This window comes from Bicyclus anynana, chromosome 22 (genome assembly GCF_947172395.1).
Source record: "Bicyclus anynana chromosome 22, ilBicAnyn1.1, whole genome shotgun sequence".
In the NCBI taxonomy this organism is placed as follows: Eukaryota; Metazoa; Arthropoda; class Insecta; order Lepidoptera; family Nymphalidae; genus Bicyclus; species Bicyclus anynana.
In genome coordinates, this window is record NC_069104.1 from 5,300,188 (window position 1) to 5,315,978 (window position 15,791).

Genomic DNA, 15,791 nt, shown 5'->3' on the forward strand with positions numbered 1-15,791 from the left:
TCATCGAAAGTCCCTTCAAAATCGGTCCGGTCCTGTACGTTTAGATGGAACTCTTGGAGTGGCTTAAAGTTTGTCAAGTTCATGCCAAATGATTGTAACTACTTTGGTACTTTGTGTTTGAGGAAATGCGCCTAGCGTGTGGAAACTTCGAACTATGGCATTCCTTCTCTTAAATACCTTCAATACAACCCTTACCTATGATATTTCTTCTCCTAAATAGCTTTAATGTTTTCGTCTTGAATCTCTATCTACTGCTATAAACGCAATATAAAAGATTTAGCGAATAAACGCGGAAAGCGTGTTTGTTTTACCTATAAGCACTTAATATTATATGGAGGTAAAGTTTGTGGTGTTGTTTAAGGGGTAATCTCTGAATATACTAAACCGATATTGAAAATTCTTTTACCACTAGAAAGCCACGTTATGTGTGAGTGTTAGTGACTATATTTTATCGTCATATTTTTAAGGAAATGGAAACTATGCGGGTTCAAGTCTGTTTGAACTACTAAGAGTCTCATAAACTGTCTTTCAGTGATTAACATATTATTAAAACACAAGTCAAGCAGTCAATCACAAAGGCCATGTAAGTCACAGGTTTACAAACGAACAAACAAGCCCCCGGATATATAGATTAATGACCCGACGAAAGCGACGCCCGTAATTGTGTTACAAATTAATGTTTGTCTAACGTTGATTTATTGTGGTCCAGACGTTGATACATGCGGCGGTACGATTGTGTTTGTAATTGGACTTATTTAATTTATTTTAATATTTTAATAAATAATTGATAGACCTACTATATTTTCATAGCAGGCCCAACAGACTTATGCTAGGCGGCGCAAAGACAAATCTATGAAATCAAAGATCATTTTTGTTTTTTTTATACTTTAAAAGTTAGCCCTTGACTACAATCACCTGATGGTAAGTGATGATGCAGTCTAAGATGGAAGCGGGCTAACTTTTTAGAAGGAGGATGAAATGAAATTGTACCGGATACAGCCGTGATAGATAGATATGACCTTTGCCTCCGATTCCGGAGGGTGTGGGACATGCACCTCTAACTTTTCAGTTGTGTACATTTTAAGAAATTAAATATCACGTGTCTCATTTGATGAAGGAAAAACATCGTGAGGAAACCTGAATACCAGAGAATTTTCATAATTCTCTGCGTGTGTGAAGTTTGCCAATTCGCATTGGGCCTGCGTGGTGGACTACTGGCCTAACGCTTTTCATTCTAAGAGGAGACTCTAGCTCAGCAGTGAGCCGAATATGAGTTGATAATGATGTTAATGATGGTTGTACCGGATTGCTAAATCGCTTGGCGGAACGTCTTTGCCGGTATCTAGCCACATCCGTAGCCTCCCATGTGCTTGTAACCATACCAGAACTGTGGCATCTCCCTTGAGTTTTTAATTTTCATACAACATAGATAGAACAAGATACACTTGACATAAAAAGTCGTTTACAAAAGTCGGCCTAATAGCTTGCAAGCGATTACTTCCCCGCAAACCTATACAGGCTTGTTCTGCCACAAAAACCTTTTCTACTCTTGTGTTAATAGCACCTTGGATATATTGAGGTGCCAGGTATAATTAATAATTGAACTATACTCTCTCTGAAATGTTTGCTATACAAAATGAATGCTGAATCAATTTGTTTAGTACGAACACATTCGCTATACCCTGAAGCCGGCCGGGCGGCTTTGCGCATTATGTCTTAACGGAGAGCACGCGACAGGTGGGCGTTGTGATCTTACGTCAGCTAGGGTCGCCACCCTAACGGATTTATGATTAGGTAACACATTTTTGATAGAATATCAGTTATCCATGATGTACGGCTATGATATACTTTGATTTGTTTTATTGTATGTAAAGATACTCAACATACATGCACCTCACCTCTAACTTCTCAGTTGTGGACATTTTAAGAAATTAAATATCTTTCAAACGGTGAAGGAAAAACATAGTGAAGAAACCGCACCTGAGACTTCACACACGTAGAGAATTTTCTAATTCTCTACGTGTGTAAAATCTGCCAATCCGCATTGGACCAGCGTGCTGGACTATTGGCCTAAGCCCTCTCATTCTGAGAGGAGATTCGAGCTCAGCAGTGACCTGAATATGGGTAGATAATGATGATAGAACGAGTATACTTGGTCGCTTACACAGAGGTCTACTACTATTAAATTATAATTGATATTCTCTTCCTGTTTGTTTCCATTTTCACTTCAGTTTAAATAAACGTGGGCGACATTACAAGTAAGTGGCACGCGCTGCAGGTGGGCGGGGCGTTTTGACAACACGTCATGCAGGGTTGTCACTTATCACCCAATGTTGTACTGGTTATTGAAATATTAACATATTTTCTTCCCATTTATTAATGCTTTCCGTGTTTACGCGTGGGTGGTATGCTTTAGATCTTATCGCTGCGTAAACGACAGGTGGGTGGAGCTTTCTGATAGCGAGGGTCACTTGTTCAACATAATTATTATTTATAGCAGACGCCCAGTGGTTTTACATGTGTAGTTCACATACCCTTAAGAATTTGGGGGTTAAATATAGCCTTTGTTAATTGCTTTCACCAATGAAAATTACATTATTATAATAAAATTATAATTTCCATTGGTGAAAGAATTTTTATAATCGGTCCAGGAGCTCAGGAGCATATGTGTGAGAGATAAACGAAAAATCAAATCTTACCTATTTGTAATATTAGGTTATATTATTTAAAATACTGATTTTTGTAAAGTATAAGACATATTTGTCTTAAAATATTTTATTTACCACAAATTAGTACGTAATTATATAAAATTTAATATGTAAATTATTTTTATGGGATATAGAATATATTATATTTTTGGAAGACGTTTTGGCTTTGATTGTGGTGGTAAACCTTACAAATAGACACGTTTGTGTGTGACTGAAAGAACGAAGCGGAAACAATTTTATAAATTATTTTAATTTTAATTTGTCAATGACTTTGTTTTTTTCGTAATAGGGTTTCGATGGTACCTACCTACATAACTCTTCATAACATTTTGCGCTAAGTGTTTTATATATGAAACCTCGTGTAATGTCTCTGTATAAATTCAGTGATTATATAATTACCTTAATTGTATCCAATATTTTAAATAAGAAAGCGAATTTATTACTTTTATATATTTTTTTTTATTTAATAAAATATTTTTAAATAATAAAATCTGTGCATCACCAACCCTGCGTGTCAAAACGCAACTCAGAAAACATCTTGCGTTGCATGAGAACTATGATTTAATTAAACATAATAAACCCGGGCTGGGGTAATTGAAATTTGTTTACTATTAAGAAAACAAAGAGAATGCGCAACGATTTTATTAACCCCGCCCGCTTGAACGTCGGCATTTTGAAGGGCAAATCCAGCAATTTACATTACAAATTCACTATAAACGGTGCCTTGGTAAAATATTCTACGCTGGTGGTTTGAGATATGAAATTTAACAGGGTATTATGGTGTTTCCTGTCATGTAAGGAAAACTGTTTATGAAGCTTTGTACATGTTTATAATTCTTCTAATAACTTTAGTTTATTTCTGACTAATTACCAAAAAGTTAGAAAATGTGAGCTGTAAGCTACCAAGCAGTAGAAGTTACCAAAGTTATTTTTAGCTCTGCTAAATGTTTTAGAAGAAAGAAAGAAAGGTTTAATTATCACAGAGAAGAAAGAATCACGTATGTAAAAATAAAGTTATAAGTTTAATAAATTGTACAGCTATCGTGATGTATTGCTAAAAGTTCACTCTGTAGATTATTACTAATTAGTAGTTTATTATAGAGCCATTAGGTTGGTACCTATTGCCCGTAGTTTATTACTGATGAAACCGAAAAAAACACATTGTGAGTATACAAAATCGTAATTTATTGCAGGATTGTTGGTTTTACCCGAAAAACCAATAAAATACAAATTACGTTAATGAAATGTGTAAATGATGATGTATTAAACACAGCAACTTCTGTCACTACAAACAAACTCGATTTAAAAAAATATGCTTATAAATTAGGTCTTCACAAAAGGATCTAAAAGGAAATCGACCATTTTTCATGTATTGTTGGGCACATATTTCATGAATGAATCGTTACAATGTACAAATTAGTGTGTCATTTAATAAATAATAATATAAGTTTATAAACTGGTTTAATTTCAGTTTGACTGACAATCAAGATATGGGCGAGTAGGGCCCACATTATACGAGTAAAATGCACGAGTCAACAAAAAACACATTTGAAAAAAATAACTAATTATTTTTGATGATTTTGGTTCATTGAAACGTAAAGAATTTTTCTGTGACATGCTAGGCTCCTTTGTATTTCACAACGCAGTTTTTTATTTGTTTAATTGAGAAAGAATACAATAAGGAACTTAAGCTAAGTTATCCTAATAACTATACAAATCAAGCCTACGTAGAATGGTGGCAAGAACTGCCTGCATTTCTGCGCTGGACAGCCAAGCTGATCCTTTGCTCAAAAAATGAGCCATCCCTTCTGTCACCAGATGAGGCAGTTTTTATTCAAAGTGGAATCTAAAACAAAAGAGCGGCGCAACAATAATTGCGGAAACCCAACCGCCGCTTCGCCGCAAGTTGTGCGGAGTTTATTTTAAAGAGGCGTACACTCGCCGAGATTGCTTCGACATTTTCATCAGTGTGCCGACCGCAGGCGAATTATTTTAATCGTGGACGCGGCACCTCTGCTATGTCTTTGTTTTTAGGGTGGCATTCCAGTACTAGCAAAACGAAATATTCGATAGAAAAATTGTAAAACAACTTTATAATAAAGTAAAAAAAAAAATATTTTAAAATCGTGCCACACTTAACACCTTAACACAATTGTAGTGCCTGATACCTCGACCATTTAGGCAAAACCAAAAGTATTAATTGATTATGAAACACGGCTAAAACCCACGTGATATTAGGTCGGAGTATGCCCGACTAGTACTCCACTCCCCACCACTCAACCCCTCCAGGCGCGCGATGCGAGCGGCTGCGCGTCGCGCCGCCGCTTCACTGTTTGGATCGTGCCGCGTTGAAAGAACCAGCTCCCCAACCAACCCAACCAGATTATGGGCCCCGTATGGATTCGAAACTAGTCGGGCATACTCCGACCTATTATCACGTGAATTTTAGCCGTGTTTCATAATCAATTAATATAAATAACACCCTCGATAGTTTAAATTCTAAAAAAACAAAAGCAGTTTAAGCATCAGAACACTACTGTAACATGTTTGGCACAACATTGAAGAAGGTTAATTTTTCATAATTTAATATATAAAAAATTTTGCCATATTTTTTAGAAAATATAAGTCGGGAAAGATTGTGTTAGGGGGGGGAAAGACAGTCCGATCAATTCAGCGGGCGGTGATCGAACCAACCTTTTAAGTATGAGACTCTTTTACAATTGAGTTATTGAGTTTTATAATTAAATTGATTACAAATAAATCAATAAAATAAAAAATAAAAATAAATAATTATCAGCCTAATTTAATGGGCAGCGATGCGATAAGGTCGTCTTTTGCATTCTACTTCGTCGGTACTGTTTCTGTTTTACTTTGGGGTCCTTATTTTGTGGAATACAAATAAATTAATCCAAATATTTATTTCTTATTTAGTGTTGTAATTAGAGTGTTGTATTTATTTATTTACACGTTATTGTAACTACCAGCAATCAGTACGAACAATAGAAACATATTTATTATGAGAGAGTAAAGTACAAAAGGCGGCCTTATCGCTTAATAGCGATTTAACATTTGCATTCAAGTTCATTAAGGGACATGGTAGCTGCAACATCGTTTATACTAATGCAGTTATCAAGATTTATTTTTGTTATGTAATTGTTTTTTTTTTTTTTCAAATAAATAATGACTAGCGGACGCCCGCGACTTCGTCCGCGTGGAATTTAGTTTTTCAGAAATCCCTCGGGAACCATGGATTTTTCCGGGATAAAAGTAGTCTATGTGGTAATCCTGGCTATAATATATCTCAATACCAAATTTCAGCTAATTCGATTCTGTAGTTGAGGCGTGAACAAACATTTATATCATCAAAATCATCAGTTTTCGCAAATCTCGGGAAACCATGGACTTTTTCGGGATAAAACGCAGCCTATGTGTTAATCCAGAGTAAAACCTATTTCCATTCCAAATTTTAGCTAAATCGCTTCAGTAGCGGCGTTATGGAGTAACAAATATCCAAACATCCAAACATCCATACAAACTTTCGCATTTATAATATTAGTAGGATTATTAATAGTATGTTGATCTTTATCTCTCTCTTTCTCAGGAGGACCTCCTCATCCACGGCGACAGTGTGTACGACGTCATAGACAAGCAAGACCAACAAACAGTCCGGTCTGAGCTCTCTCGGGCGCCCACCGACGGTGAAGACCGGGTCTTCCTTTGTCGGATGAACGTCGCGAGGAACGCGCGGCGGCAGATGCGGTTTGGTGATCAGAAGGTAAATGTTAAACCTCAATATGTCACAATAAGAAAAACCTCAATAGCTTCACAGGGCCGGACTCTAATGGAGAGGTTCAGGGTTTGATCCCCGCCCGTTGGACTATCGTTGTACCACAAGCTATTCGCTAACTTTAAACATTAAAGAAGTGAATTTTCAATAAGTATATTCAGTTAAATAAAAAATAATAAATAATTATGAATATGAAAATCAGACATGCTACACAATCCACATAGAAAATCTTCACTCAAAGAACACTCATAAACAAAGTTTCCCATTACAGTTATAGATCTAGACGCCCAAAAAACGTCCTTTACGATCCTGACGATGACATAACGAACGACAATGCTTCCCAGGCAACACAAACACAAGCTACACAGCGTCTTCGCCGGCGAAGACGAGGTCCCCGATATCTGACGTCACCCAGACGTGGGCTTTTTAACTCACGATCTCGGGGGCGCCCGGACTGATACACTCAGGCCAAAACACCCTTCCCGAACGGCCCTCTAAGTCGAGGCCCGAGTCTCAGAGGAGACGTCCTTAGAGAGTCGTTCCGCCCACTACTTTCTTCTGCCGTCGGGCCCCATCAGGCGATGCTTCTGCGCTCGCCCAAACCCCCCGGTGACGCCGCTGAGGTCCCATAAGGAGCCTACGGCACTTACACAATCAGGAAAAAAAAACAAAAATTACAGTTAGGTAATATACGAAAAAACGGTATTTTTGTCAAAGTTAAAATCGACTGCCCACATAAAGTATTGTCAGTAGTTTTGTCTGGACTTTGACATGTCAATCATTGAGTCATATGGGGGCACGGCAGTGCCTCCGCCAAGTCGAGCTAAAAATGGCGACACGGCCGTACTATAATACTTATTGTATCTCGACGCAATTCAAGCTATTGTCTACGCCCAATAACTTCGTTGTGGATGAAGCCTGAATTTAGAGTACAGTCAATCTATTTTACTTGAAATATAAGTATAACACTTTTGATATTGATATTGTCACTATAAGATGTTGTTAGCTAATAACGTAATAATCTGAGACAGAAGGTCTCTTAATTACGGACTGAATAAAGTAACCGATTTGGTATTACATGGATCTCACAACTTTTTACGGTAGAACAACTGATTTGCTCGAATTGGTACGTTTTACAAGAAATGATTTTGATGGCATTATTATCACATATTATACGAAGGTCCCATTACAATCTTCGACAGTCCGTCGGAGGTCGTCGGGGATAGAAGGAAAAAAAAAGGAAGGAATTTTAGCTAAATGCTTTCGAAGATTTTTTTTAAATCGCTCTAGTAGTTTCGGAGTCTGTTCATCATCATCATTATCAACCGATGGACGTCTACTGCTGGACAGGCTTCTTGCATGGACTTCCAAACAAAACGGTCTCGAGCAGCCAGCATCCAGCGGCTCCCTGCAACCCGCTTGTTGTCCTCGGTCAACCTAGTGCGGGGTCACCATTCCAGCACGTTGGGACCCCAACGTCCATCGGCGAACTTTGTGGCCTGCCCATTGCCACTTCAGCTTCGCGACTCTCTGAGCTATGTCAGTGACTTTGATTCGTCTGCGGATCTCTTCATTTCTGATTCGATCACGCAGAGAAACTCCAAGCATAGCTCGCTCCATCGCCCGCTGAGTGACTTTGAGCCTTCTAATAAAGCTTATAGTTAGCGACCAAGTCTAGGATCCGTAGGTTATCACAACATACAAATATTAATATAATATTTTCTCCTCCACGGGAATATAGTAATGTAGACTAATATTTTATTATATGTCTACATTACTATATTCCCGACAACACATCAAAAGCACCCCATTCCTATTCAATTTATTGTTGCCACAGCATATCTAAATGAACGTCTACCTGAACCAATTTGCAGAACACGCAGTAAGTACACTTGCAATGATATACGGGAGTGATTAGCCGACGGACGTGCGGCATTTTAGCGCTCGACAAAAACTATGCGACACTCGGACAAACTCAGACACTAGACACGACAAGTTATAATTGTTCACAGATATTAAGATCATACATTTGTCAATCATTTTATCAGATTTCAATAACTAAGGATTTCTAGATTTTTTTTCTTCAATCAATCAATATCAACCCATATTCGACCCATTTTTGTAAACGACTTTTTATGTTATGTGTATCTTGCTCTATCTATGTGGTGTGATAATTAATAACAATAATAACTCAAGGGAGATGTATGTTATGGTATGGTTACAAGCGCATAGGAGGCTACGGCCGAGGATAGTTATCACCGGCAAAGGCATTCCGCCAAGCGATTCAGCGTTCCGGTACAATCATCATTATCATCATTCGTCGTCGTCGTTATCAACCCATATACGGCTCACTGTTGAGCTCGAGTCTCCTCTCAGAATGAGTGGGGTTAGGCCAATAGTCCACCACGCTGGCCCAATGCGCATTGGCAGACTTCATACACGCAGAGAATTAAGAAAATTCTCTGGTATGCAGGTTTTCTCACAATGTTTTTCCTTCACAGTTTGAGACACGTAATATTTAATTTCTTAAAATGCACACAACTGAAAAAGTTGGAGGTGCATGCCCCGGACCGGATTCGAACCCACACTCACCGGCATCGGAGGCTATCATATCTACTGGGCTATCACGGCTTTTTCTTTTATTATTTTTTTTCTTCCAAAAACATTATTAAAGAAATCGTTTCTGTATTAAGTATTTACTTTGGTTTTTAAAAAAAAATACTTGGAAAAGTATAATAAGTAAACGCAATTGCGTTTTTTGCTTTGCTGTGACTGTGATATTAACGGTCAGTAGCATCATTTTCCTTACTACGGGCTGAATTTTTACTGAAAATTATTATATCATCATTAACAACCCGTATTTGGCTCACTGTTGAGCACGAGTCTCCTGGGGGTTAGGCGAATAATCCACCACGATGGCCCATAGTGGATTGGCAGACTTTTCACACGTAGATAATTAAGAAAATTCGCAATGTTTTCCATTCACCGTTTGAGACACGTGATATTTAATTTCTTTTAATGCACATAAGTCGTCAGTGTTGGACGACCCCCCACCAGGTGGACTGACGACATCAAGCGAGACGCAGGGATTCGCTGGCTGCAGGTGGCTCAGTATCGTGATGTTTGGAAGTCCCTACAAAAAGCCTATGTCCTCCAGTGGACGTCCGTCGGCTGATATGATGATGATGAATGCACATAACTGAAAAGTTGGATGTGCATCCCCCGGACAGGATACGAACCTACACTACTCCTTACAAGTTAGAAGCAGTCATATCCACTAAGCTATCAGAGCTGTAAAAAAAAATAAAAAAGTGTGTCAGCTCCGTCGCACGAATGGAGTTTACTCTTTTCAATAGCAACGCCTGAAAGGTGCGCAACCGAGGTGCAGCGCTGCGTGCGCGCCCGCCAACAGCGTGCACGTGCGTGCGGACGCGCTAGGCATGTGCACGCTATGGCGGCTACGTACGGTGAAAGGTGCGCAGAATAGGTTGCGCACAAAAAACGTACCGAGGGGTATATATAAAAAATCGATTCTTAAGGAGTAAACTCCAATAAACTCCAAAAATTAAAAAATATATACCATACGTCAAGGCTGCGCTGCTCAGCAGAGTAGCACGTGCGATATTAATTGGTGACAATAAACTTGAAACTGAGAATGTTTTGTTATTTCTCCTCCACTCCGTATCTGAATACCACTTTAGAGCGTAGGCGTGAGTGCAGCTTTGTTTCAATGCATGTGAACTTCTTTCGAAGACATTATAATTATGATGTATACAAATACAACCGGTGGAGGATTTACCAGCAGCCTAAGTACGCTGGAGTCTAGGGTAGATTTTACGGGCGGCAAATTTGGGCGAAAATTGTGTGACTTTACCTCGTCCCCCTCAAAAAACGACAGTCAATTTCGTTAGTGAATTTGAGTGCGATACAATACTGGTGGTAATAATATTCATTATTTATGTTATTATGGAGGGAGGTATCAGTATTAGTATAAATAAGAAGGTATTTGGTGACTTGAGCTCAGTTGTTTGTTAGGCAGCGTAGACACCGTCACGCTGCCAGTCGCGTTAGTGATTTTGTGCAATAATGTTTTGTTGTAGTTATTAATTATTGATAATAAATTGTTTAGTATAGGTATGGAGAACATGTCAGGCAGGCAAGGTGAGTGTTGTTGCATTCTGAAAGAATCCTTTAAATGAACTCCCAAGGTCACAAGTCCTGTGACTTGCTCGAGGTGTTTCCTCTACCACAAAATAATAGTACAATCACTATTGCTGCTACCTGTCACGTCACTTATTGTTATATTTTATTCCCGTATTCTTAAGTAAATTGGAACTACGCTAATAAAACCGCGGGGCGTCAAGCTAGTAAGATACAATTACATAAGAAATTCCTACCTATTAATAAATGTACAGCAAATGTTTTAACCGTGTGTAAATTAACTGTGAACTAGAAATTAATGTGGTCCGCTCTAACTTATTACAAGTTTATGACCCCCAGAAGTAATTACACAAAACTGGTCATACTTCGCACAGTCACTTTCTACCGTGGCTATTCAATTACAAGTAATAACAGCACCATATTGATAGCTATCAATTTGTCCGTCAGTCTGACCTTTTTAATATACATCTGCTTTTAGAGGTCCATGTATTTTTTTTTGGCTACTCTATTTCGTTTATGTTCATGCTGGTATATTGGTATATTTTAATATATCCAATACATTAATCCAATCCAATAAACATTAACAAATTTGGAGAGCCCCAGAGAGTCATGAATGGCTTAGGAAAATAGCTAAAATAATATTCTAATTTCTTTTTTTTTACAAAAAGAATATTTGCCATAATTATTACTTTTTTTTTAAATTTGACCGATATTCCCATTCCCCTCCAAATAGTCGGGAAAGACTGTGTTAAGAGTGGGTAAGAAAATAGATCTTAGACATAGACAATAGATAGGCGGGGACCGAACCACCACCCTTCGGTGATGAGTCCGACTGCTCTTACCGTAAAGCTATTGAGGCTATAGAGGCTATTTCCATAGTTTCTTTATATTTGCTGGAAAAATTAACTCGGACTTTTTGACGATTTCACCGATTTTCATGTGACTTAGACTTTTGTTATGCTCATTAGCTTTTCTTCACTCTTTGTACTTTTGAAAATCTCCGATTGTTCTAACCACTTTCAACCCCAAAATGTTGCAAACACATTTATGACACATCTAAAAACCAGTGCTGATAAATGTCTCCTTTCACAGTTAGAGGGGTTAGGCTAAAATATAGTCCATCATGCAATGCCAGATATTTACGAAAATTCTCAGCTATGCAGATTTTCTCACTATGGTTTTCCTTCATTGTTTGACTATTGAATTGTTTAAATATTTAATTTCTTAAAATTTACAAAACTGTTGGAGATACATGCACCGGACCGCATTCGTACCTACGCCTTCCGAATCAAAGGCAGAGGTCACACCTACTGGGCTATCACGGCTCAGTAATTTTTCCTAATTAGTCGTTATCAACCCATATTCGGCTCACTGCTGAGCTCGAGTCTCCTCTCAGAATGAGAGGGGTTAGACCTTAGTCCACTACGCTGGCACAATACGGATTGATAGATTTAACACACGCAGATGAGAAAATTCTCTGGTATGCAGGTTTCCTCAGGATTTTTCCTTCACCGTTTGAGACACGTGGTATTTAATTTCTTATAATGCACACAACATGGAGGTGCATACCCCAGACCGGATTTGAACCCACACCCTCCGGAATCAGAGGTAGAGGTCATATCCACTTTTTATTCAACATAAAAGCTACGGAACCTCAGAATATAATAAATAACCCGAACAAGTTACTTACCGGTGATTTTAATATTAACTAACTTAAAAGATTTGAAAGTAAACTCGTTAATTATGTTCTCATCAATTTCATTTACCGAAACCGTTTTGAGTGACGTTACAATAATTTGAATGATGCGTAGACACCCGACATACGATCTTTGATACGATAGACCGAGAGCCTGCTATAGCCAGATATTCCTTATTGTATGAAGGCTGAAAGTTTATCAGGACATATATGGCGCGACGGGTAGCAACTAGATATTCCTCATTGTATGAAGGCTGAAAGTTTATCAGGTCATATATGGCGCGACGGGTAGCAGCCAGATATTCCTCATTGTATGAAAGCTGAAAGTTTATCAGGTCATATATGGCGCGACGGGTAGAAGCGAAGGGATTCTACCATCATTCTGTGGTACAGGAAACATCTTGCGCAGGTCCCAGGAATTGTAACCCTGGGTGTAGGTTTAAAGGTACCTTTTAGAATGCATTAACACTCACATTCCCTGCCCAATATATTCCTAAACAATTTATGATCCACAAAAAGTTACCGCACAAAACTGACTGACTGACTTGACTTTGGCTTTATCACTCTCATAACAAATTTAACCCAGTACTCGTAATAACTGCTAATAACATACGACTCGGGACATCATTTCTCATTATTATTATGCCCAGGAAATTATATTAAATAAGGGTTTCGTTTTTGTACTACTCACGTTCGGAACCCTAAAAATGGTCCAAACTCCATAAATTGGCTACCATAATTACATTTTTGTGCTATCACCTGGTTCAAGATAAACAGCTGAAAATTCCTGTACCTATTTCCAATGTTTGTTTGGTACACACAGCACATTGAGCTGCATCTTTTTCAAGATTGTGCCAAATATGATTCAATGGTGTTGAAATGCTTTGACTACTTTTGGTTTTAGACTTGCCTAAGTGATCTGGGTATCAGGCACTACAATAGTGTTATGGTGTGGCACAATTTTTGAAACAAATAATTCTTCTTTCTTTCTATTTATGGTAGGTGCATGAGTAAACAAACAGCATTCCTAAAATGAAGTAAGTCTGGTTATAGCAGACTTTTGGTTCACGACCGTTCGACCTGTTTCGATTTCTTGCGGTATCAGTTTTAATGTATTAATTAATATTCGAAATGTAGCTTTTAATTTTCTTACCTCACTATCAATTAGTACTGAAGAAATTATTCATGTTTTGAAAGGCACTTAGAGATGAAAGCATTCGACTTTTGATTGTGTAAATAAATAAAAAGGTTCTGCCTTGTACCTACTTTTAGTTTGTAGTGTTCGAGATTGATGGTCAGATTTTCGTTATTTTGTGCCACCTAGTGGCATGCTCAGACTTTTTTACTAGAGTAAGCAGCTCAACCAATATCCTGTCCAATGTATACTCATAACGAGTCCTTCAGACCGGAAAAACAACTATGCAGATCTACGTCAGGAATAAATATGGCGAAGACTTCCCTCTCTTTCAAATTTCGAAAAAGAGGTGAATCGCCGAATCGGAATGGCGACCTTGCACCGGAAAGCGCAATGTTGCTCGGCCCCCCACTACGTGGAATGAAGACATTAAGCGGGTTGCCGGTAGTCCATGAAAGAGGCAGCAATGGACATCCAACGGCTGGTAATGATGATGATGATGATGATGACACAAAAAAGCCCACCATGAGATTGTTTAAGTGCCGCAGGCTCCTTACTGCGCAGCCTGATGGGGCCCGAAGGCAGAAGAAGATGTGAGCGGAAGGACTCTCTAAGGGCGTCTCCTCTGAGACTCGGACCTTGAAGTATAGTATAAGTATGCGCGCAAGTGCATTCTCTTTTCCCTCGCTCTCATAGTCCGAAGGGACAGCAGGCTGACAAAATCGGCGAAAGATCAGGACTGATGGTTTTACGTGTTCTTCGAGGCACGGGGTGTACCGACACCGTTAACTTCCCGACTCCAGGCTATTATTAAGATCTTTCTTGTAAGGAAAATCCCAATAACGTTTAGTTTTTCTGACCCGGTAATCGAACCCTGGACCTCATTGTCCGTAACCAGCTAACGACAGGACCAATGAAGCAGTCATGATGATACAGTTATACAGGTTAACAAAATACTTCAATACGTTCAAACTTAATAATGATCGTATTCTAACCGTACTAGGTGAATTAAGATCAATGGACCTCTATTAGATCATTTTAACCCACCACAAAAGAGTAGAGCCACGTGGGCGCATATTGTATACAACCCTAATAATTTCTTATCTAAACGTCATTTATCTAATTGCATGCAATATCTACAAATATCTTTAGAATTATTCACAATTAGAAACGACCCAGTAGGTAAACTTTTCGAATCAAAATCAAGCTGTACAAATAAATCGTCCAATTAATTCAACATAATAAATGAAACAGTTATGAATGTTTTTATTATTTATCCTCTAGAAATGAATGCAACTGATTAATGCATTATGATAAATAGATATTGAATAATGGCCACTTTATACTCTATTTCATAATCGATATCAATCAGTATATAGGAATGAGTCCGCTAGAGAAATGTCCGAGCTTATTAATGGTGTTTTATCAGTTCTCGCTCGTCTGATATGGCGTTCATTAGAGGCTACAGTCCCTTGGGATATGTAATATTTCTATCATTGTAATGTATAACTGTTCTAGTTTATACCAAAGATGTCTCTGCAATTTATTTATTATTGACTTATTCCTGGTCCGTTTTCAATCGGAATCTTTGATTTATGGTGAGACTTAAGGAGCTAATAAACCAATATCATATCTTGATCATCCTATTTTAACGGTCCACTACGAGGCAAGGCATCCATTTTGGAGATATAGAGCTTAGACTCACCACGATACTTCAATACGTATTGGCTAAGGAAGAAGAAGAAGAAGAATTTCTTGGAAGAGAGAAAAATTCATTATCTTACTAATTGAATTGAACCTAGGACCTTGAAAAATTAATTCTGCTAAATTATTACAATATGCGAAACTTAAAAACTCATTAATAAAATAAACGAAACCTCTTAAATAGTATAAAAATCACAAATGGAATCCGCGGATCGAAAGACGCAAGAAGAAAATAATAAAACCGAGTATAAAATATGCAAAGAAAAAGAACTAACGAAACCCAAGTTTGAAAGCAACCTAACCTAACACCTATTTGTAAAATATAAATCTCGCTTGAATAATGGTCCGATACGCCTGACAAATGGACTTTAATTTCAGAATCAGTTTCGCAATAAACATTGCGTTTACTAATTGGGAACAGATAATAAAAACAATGGTTGACATTCTGAACAGTTACACTACAAAGACTTGTATATTACTGAACTAGTCGTAGTAGTTAGCGCTTTTTGCTCGGAGTCGATACCCCCAGTATCGCTTGATGAAGTTAAGAAGACTGCCACTAATGAGGCTTATCAAGCTCAGGCAGAGATGACACGGCCG

The 15,791-nt window shown here is 38.1% G+C and overlaps 1 protein-coding gene across 3 annotated transcripts in view; it reads left to right on the forward strand.

Moving 5' to 3' along the window:
* The window catches only part of LOC112046622 (PAS domain-containing protein cky-1-like), a 189,075-nt gene that overhangs the window by 103,522 nt on the left and 69,762 nt on the right, over positions 1–15,791 (forward strand). For all 3 annotated transcript variants that reach the window (XM_052888478.1, XM_052888477.1, XM_052888479.1), the window contains one exon: positions 6,310–6,483. In XM_052888478.1, coding sequence (XP_052744438.1) covers positions 6,310–6,483 — 174 coding nt within the window. The remainder of the gene's footprint in view (positions 1–6,309; positions 6,484–15,791) is intronic.